General features: G+C 35.3%; 1 protein-coding gene across 1 annotated transcript; it reads right to left on the bottom strand.

Moving 5' to 3' along the window:
• Positions 1-321: 321 nt before the first annotated feature.
• On the bottom strand, positions 322-2,290 carry LOC110442032. The gene has a single exon (XM_021485436.1). The coding sequence runs from the start codon at positions 2,207-2,209 to the stop codon at positions 632-634; it is 1,578 nt and encodes a 525-aa protein (XP_021341111.1). The 5' UTR covers positions 2,210-2,290; the 3' UTR covers positions 322-631.
• Between the last annotated feature and the right edge of the window lie 5,758 nt (positions 2,291-8,048).

Raw genomic sequence — 8,048 nt, 5'->3', positions numbered from 1 at the left:
AGCCACCATTAGTCCAGTTGTCTTACATTCCAGTCATCATTAGTCAAGTTGTCTCACAATCCAGCCACCATTAGTCCGGTTGTCTCACATGCCAGCCATCATTAGTCCAGTTGTCTCACAATCCAGCCACCATTAGCCCAGTTGTCTCACACGCCAGCCATCATTAGTCAAGTTGTGTCACAATCCAGCCACCATTAGTCCAGTTTTCTCACATGCCAGCCATCATTAATCCAGTTGTCTCACATGCCAGCAATCTTTAGTCCAGTTGTCTTACATTCTAGCCACCATTAGTCCAGTTGTCTGACTATATATCCACAGAAAGCCTCACACTATAAAATGAATATCATAGATAGAGGAGTTCAATTTAGTGATTTGTAGCAAATTTAGTTTGCTTTAACAAAATTGTTCCCCACGCAGACTTTGATGAGAATGAATTTAATTTATCTCACTAGAATGTGAATTTTCCCTGATGATCATAATAACAAAAAATCACTAGAATGTTGAATAGATATTGATTATGATGATGTACAATCAGGGTAGAATGTTGACTGGTTGTTAATTGTGGTCAGTTTTGTTGGTCTGACTCTGTGTTGTCATGGTAACTATATACCTACTAGTTTTGTCACAGGAGTCACACACTGCTGTACTGTAGTAGTTTAACATTACACCCACCAAACACTGCCCACAGGACATCCTCCCTGTCTACACCTACAGCCATTGTATTGTATCTGTCTGTGTGTATGATCCTGAGGAACTCACCACGTCCACTGATGAGTAGGACTCTGTTGTTGTAACGATCCCCTATGATAATGTTCCCCACACTGTCATACACCACACTGCAGGGGTTAAATGGTTCAGCTCCTTTATGTGGTAATTGTTTATATGTACTGGGGATGTCACCTCTATATACAAACAGTTCCTTGAAATCAGAGTCCATAACAATAACATGTTCTATCCCATCAACACCACCATCATACTGATTATTCCAATCAACCACTGCGACATTGTGAGTGACAGGACACTCTGAGATCCTCCATGGTGTACACACCAATGGCTTCCCAGTCCCTGTAACACTTGTAATGAGTACCATATGACCTTGTGTGGTAAATTTGGAGATGTCGTCGGTCATCCCCACAATGACATGGTTACAGGCAGTAACACAGATACACATGGGATACTCCTTGGTACTGAATCTGTGTATTAGTTGTCCTGATACCAGCTCCATGATGTTGTTTTCTGTATCACAGACCCACAACGTGTGTGTTGTTGGTGACAGACTTATTTTGTTGATGTAAGCTTTGTGTTTGACCTGCTGTATTACTCTCCCGTTCCTGTCCAGGAGAGTTAATGTGTTACTGTTAAAACTGGTCCACACCTGACCATCAGTGGTGGGGCATATAGAATTAATACCAACAGCAGACATCCACTCCTTCAACACTTTGGTCTGTGGCAGTAGTTTGTACATAGTCGCTGTTTTCTTTCCTTTTAGTTCTGACTGTTGTGATGTAGAGGATGGTTTCTGACCACCAGATGTCCTGACTGACTCATCCTGGTCAGTTGAAGCTAATTGACCTTGATCTAAGGTGTCAATTTTCCCTAAGGCCAGTTCTAGGTGATGTTGAGGGGTTTTGTTTGGAGTAAAACTGGCAGTACCCAGGACAGGTTTTACAGGGAGACTTATTTGGGAATGAATTTCACATCCTGTGTCGTAGATTTCTTTGTGAGAACCTTGCTGGAGTGCTGCTTTACATTCTTGAATTTGTTGTCTGAGTTGCTTGTCGTACATTTCAAGGTCATGTTTGTATTTCTGTATTAGCTTGGTATTATCCTCCTCCATTTTGTGATACACAGAGAGCGTATGTGCTGTTAGCAAGTCGAGGTCTTTCTTTAATTTGTCTGTTTGCATTTTCAACTTGTCTGATAGATTCTGAAAATTGCTGGTGTTGTCTTTAAGAAGTGTATCAGTAGATTTGATGTATTCCCTAAGTTGTACTAGGTCATTTTGTTCAGTTTTGTCAATAAAGTTTTGAATGTCTTGTTTCTTTGTAGGAGTAATATCGCTGAGTTCACAAGCATTATGGCCTTTGTGAGTAGATAACAGACATTTATAACAGACCAGCGTATCACATTTCTCACAGTAAAGTTCCAGTGGTCTCCCCTTGTGTTCAGTACAGGTACGGAGAGGGATTTGACCCATGGGTGTTGCCATGTTGATGAAAAAGTTGAGGAAGAGAAAAGGAAGTCTATAAATAGACACAAACAACGTGTCTATTATAACTGATATTGAATAACACAAAATAGACTTTAGTTTATGTCTCTAAACCTTGACTTTACACTGAGCTCCAATCCAGGTACATGTGTTCATAAAACACAATTGTAAAGACTTTTAATCATAGCTACCTGATGATCACTTCCATTCCAAGCCTCAGAATGTAAACGTCAAGGAAACAGGTACATATTGTCATGTCTATATCCCAAGTATTGGAACCACAGCCTTGAATTAAATTACATCTTGTTGTTTTGATGAATCACTTGTTTTCTGGCTCAGACCAAGGAGACATTTCTGGTTAATGTCAGTTCCTCATTGTTTTTACAAGACCAAACTGAAAACGCTACTCGGCCACCATTTGTAGATCTACCTGTTCAGACGTGTAACTATTCAGAAAATATTACTTCCTTGTTGTGCAAGGTTGCCGACAGGCGTACAGAAAACTTAATAGGGTAGATTGTGGAGTAGGTCAATGTAGGTCATGTTTACAGACCGTGGTATTTATACATACCTACAGTTTTACCTCAAGTGTGTAGTGTCTGATAGTTATATGTGTATTAGGTAACAAGACAAACCTTTAGTGTAGATATATATACCTCTGTGTTGATTGTTTAAATTGATAAAATATCATGATTTGATTTAAATGTAATGTGAACTTTTTGTATTTTGTTGGCATTATTTCTTTATATCATTATCTATATATATATATGTTTATATTATATGGGGGGGTAAAAGTAAATAACAGTTCAGACGGAGAAAGTCGTTAAACTGCCAGGGTGATCCGCCCCTTTATCACGGCAGAAACATGACCATTTACATATCACAACATATAACAGAGACAGTCACCATGAAATACTAATACAACAAGCTTTAAGTATATACGGTATATATTATATATGATACAAATACGGTATATATTATGTATGATACAAGTACGGTATATATTATATATGATACAAGTACGGTATATATTATATATGGTACAAGTATGGTATATATTATATATGGTACAAGTTCGGTATATATTATATATGGTACAAGTACGGTATATATTATATATGATACAAGTACGGTATATATTATATATGATACACGTACTGTATATATTATATATGCTACAAGTACGGTATATATTATATATGATACAAGTACGGAATATATTATATATGGTACAAGTACGGTATATATTATATATGGTACAAGTACGGCATATATTATATATGATACAAGTACGGTATGTATTATATATCGTACAAGTACGGTATATATTATATATGATACAAGTACGGTATATATTATATATGGTACAAGTACGGTATATATTATATATGGTACAAGTACGGTATATATTATATATGGTACAAGTACGGTATATATTATATATGGTACAAGTACGGTATATATTATATATGGTACAAGTACGGTATATATTATATATGGTACAAGTACGGTATATATTATATATGGTACAAGTACGGTATATATTATATATGGTACAAGTACGGTATATATTATATATGATACAAGTACGGTATATATTATATATGATACAAGTACGGTATATATTATATATGATACAAGTACGGTATATATTATATATGATACAAGTACGGTATATATTATATATGATACAAGTACGGTATATATTATATATGATACAAGTACGGTATATATTATATATGATACAAGTACGGTATATATTATATATGATACAAGTACGGTATATATTATATATGATACAAGTACGGTATATATTATATATGATACAAGTACGGTATATATTATATATGATACAAGTACGGTATATATTATATATGATACAAGTACGGTATATATTATATATGATACAAGTACGGTATATATTATATATGATACAAGTACGGTATATATTATATATGATACAAGTACGGTATATATTATATATGATACAAGTACGGTATATATTATATATGATACACGTACTGTATATATTATATATGATACAAAAACGGTATACATTATATATGATACAAGTACGGTATATATTATATATGATACAAGTACGGTATATATTATATATGATACAAGTATGGTATATATTATATATCGTACAAGTACGGTATGTATTATATATGGTACAAGTACGGTATATATTATATATGATACAAGTACGGCATATATTATATATGATACAAGTACGGCATATATTATATATGATACAAGTATGGTATATATTATATATGATACAAGTACAGTATATATTATATTATATATGTACAGATTGTATTAAGGCTGCCTGTTGTAACATATTGTCAGAACTCATTCTGTACCGCTACCATATTTAAAATATTGTGAATGTATATCGCACAAAGACTATAAAGAAATAAAAATTAAGATTATTTTTTCATTTAAAAGCAAAAGATAAAATCATTAATACTTATTACTGTATATATATCAGCAAGTATTATTAGCTCACCTGGCCCAAAGTTTGTCCGTCATCTGTCCGACGTCTGCGTCAACTTGTTACTTTAAACAACTTCTTCTCAGTAACCAAAAGGCCTAGGGTGATGATATTTGGCCAGAAGCATGCTGGGATGAAGGGCTCCCAACTTGTTCAAATAAAAGGCATTGATCAATATTAAAGGTCACAGGGGTCAAATATGTTAAAACCTTTAAACAACTTCTTCTAAATAACCAAGAGGCCTAGGGTGCTTTAATTTGGTCAGTAACATGCTGGGATGATGGGCTACCAAGTTTGTTCAAATGAATGACCATGAATGTTATTCAAGGTCATTGGGGTCAAATATATCAAAAACCTTTAAACAACTTCTTCTGAAAAACAAAGAGGAGTAGGGTGTTAATATTTGGCCAGTAACATACTGGGATGAAGGGCTATCAATCGTATTCAAATAAATGACCTTGGTTTATATTCAAGGTCACAGTGGTCAAATATGTTGAAAACCTTTAAACAACTTCTTATGAATAACCCAGAGGCCTAGGGTGCTTTAATTTGGACAGTAACATGCTGGGATGAAGGGCTACCACGTTTGTTCAAATAAATGACATTGACTTAGATTCAAGGTCAAAGGGTTCAAATATGTTTAAAACCTTTGAAAGACTTCTACTTATTAATCAAAAGGCCAAGGGTGATGATATTTGGCCATTAACATGCTGGGATGAAGGGATACCAAGTTTGTTCAAAAGAATGACCTTCACCTATATTCAAGGTCACAGGTCACAGTGGTCAATATATGTTTAAATCTTTAAATGATTTGTTCTGTATAACCAAAAAGGTCCAGAGTAATGATATTTTGCTAGAAGCATGCTGGATTGGAAGACTATAAACTCTGTTCAACCTAATGTCCTTGTTCAACATTCAAGGTCACAGGCGTCATGTTTAAATCTTTTAATAGGTTCTCATGAATCAAACACTGATATTCTGCTTGTAGTTGTATTTTAGTCCACTTTTAAGATTACATGTATGAGATTAATACCAGGTGAGCGATTCAGGCCCATTGGGCTTCTTGTATATAAGTATATCTTATAAATAATAAAAATGTAGGATTTTAGATCTGAAAAAATAAATGTTCATAAAATCAGCAATAAAGAGATTAGTTTTTATGTGGACACTATAATTTGTCAAACTTTCCTGAAAATCTTAACTAGTTTCTATGTGTTCAATGGAATTTGTTAAACTTTTGAGAACATTTTAATTACCCTTTGTCAGGACGCAAACATCAATCAACTACATTAATATACACAGATATACCAGACATTGAAGATAACTACGTATAATATATAGGAATAGTGTTTATAAATATCTTCTAGCCCATTCTTTTATATGTGTAAACTACAGAATACTTTTAATATTTAACTTTACAATACAGATACAGAATAAATACGTTTATTTAATTGCAGTAAAACCTGTAATTTGGTCAAACCTGACTTTACTGAAATCTAACTTCATCATGTAAAATATATCAAATCTGATTTTATTGACACCTGACTCTAAGGACATCCTGTAAATATACAGTAAAACCTGACTTTACTGACACCTGATTTTAAGGACATCATGTAATACACAGTAAAATATGACTTTACTGACATCTGACTTTAAGGACATCCTGTGATATATAGTGAACCTGATTTTACTGACACCTGACTTTAAGGACAACCTGTAATAATTATATACAGCAAAATGTTATTTTACTGACACCTGACATTAAGGAGATCCTTTAATATACAGTAAAACCTGACTTTACTGACACCTGACTTGAAGGACAACCTGCATTATACAGTAAAACCTGACTTTACTGACACCTGACTTTACATCAGCAAATTCTTTAAACAATTTCTTTGTAAAAACCATGGATTGGAATTCAACCAAATTTGATTGGAAGCATCCCTAGATGGGACTACAAGGATTCAAAATTTGTACATATAGAGAGGCTGACACTCCAGGGGCTGAGGCACAGGGCCAAAAGGGGTTAATCCTTGACAGGCGTCCATCTTGGATTTGGACTGTAAAAGTTTTTAATTGCTATTTCTCAGAAACCTTTATTAAAAGACCACTTTTAAAACTTTCTTTTGCTGTTGTATCTAACATGTATTAAGAGACCACCTGCCATGAGAGACCACCTGTCATAAGAGACCACCTGCCATGAGAGACCACCTGTCATAAGAGACCACCTGTCATAAGAGACCACCTGCCATGAGAGACCACCTGTCATAAGAGACCACCTGCCATGAGAGACCACCTGTCATAAGAGACCACCTGCCATGAGAGACCACTTGCCATATGAGACCACCTGTCATAAGAGACCACCTGCCATGAGAGACCTCTTAGACTTTCTGTAGTTGGTCCTGAGTAACGGTCCAACTCGATGTAGTATGAATAGTCAACTTTCATGTTTGGTGTTGATACAACACTGAATTGTCTTGAGACTACTCTGTGTTTGTTGAGTGAGTCCATCAAATGTTCACAGACCACACTTTTCATAAACCTTGTGCAGACCATGTTAATAAACACTGCAATCCTTAACTATTTGCCGAAGTACTTCCTATATGCTTTAGATATTGGTCTTTTCATTTCATTTCAAAATATTATATTAAATCAATAAATTTGAAGGGAATTGGGCAACATGCAAAACCTATACAAGCCTTCTGGGCCTTTTCATAATGCGAGACATTGTATCCCAATACAAATGTATGGCAAATTAAACAAAATTGTTTGTGCCACAGAAAACAGAATTTTTGCTCAAGTCCAAGTTCATCAACTTTGTGTAATAAAATGACTGTACAGGACATTTGCAAGTCAAATACATGAAGGCATAAAAATCTGAGTTAAAACTCTTCCTCAGCGTCCCGAAATGTTGGTCGAAGTTCTACCTAAATGCTTTAGATGTCCAGTCTTCTTAGCCCACCATCATCTGATGGTGGGCTATTCAAATCACCCTGCGTCCGTGGTCCGAGGTCCGTCCGACCGTCGTCCGTCCTTAAGCAATTCTTGTTATAGATTTTTAGGTCACCTGAGACAAAGTCTCAAGTGACCTATTGCGATCGCCTTTTGTCCGTCGTCGTCCGTCGTCCGTCGTCCTTCGTGCGTCCGTAAACAATTTACATTTTCGACTTCTTCTCCAAAACCCCTGAACCAATTTCGATGAAATTTTGCAGGAATTTTCCATGGACAAAGGTCAACAAAAATAGTTGCCGGTTTAGTCCTAAGCCCCCAGGGGCCTGAGGGACGGGCCCAAAAAGGGTCAAATTGACTAAAATTTCCAAAATCTTCTTCTCCAAAACC

This window comes from Mizuhopecten yessoensis, unplaced genomic scaffold (genome assembly GCF_002113885.1).
Source record: "Mizuhopecten yessoensis strain PY_sf001 unplaced genomic scaffold, ASM211388v2 scaffold716193, whole genome shotgun sequence".
NCBI classification, from domain to species: Eukaryota; Metazoa; Mollusca; class Bivalvia; order Pectinida; family Pectinidae; genus Mizuhopecten; species Mizuhopecten yessoensis.
The sequence above is the reverse complement of the archived record's forward strand: the minus strand, read 5'-3'. Positions and strand labels throughout refer to the sequence as shown.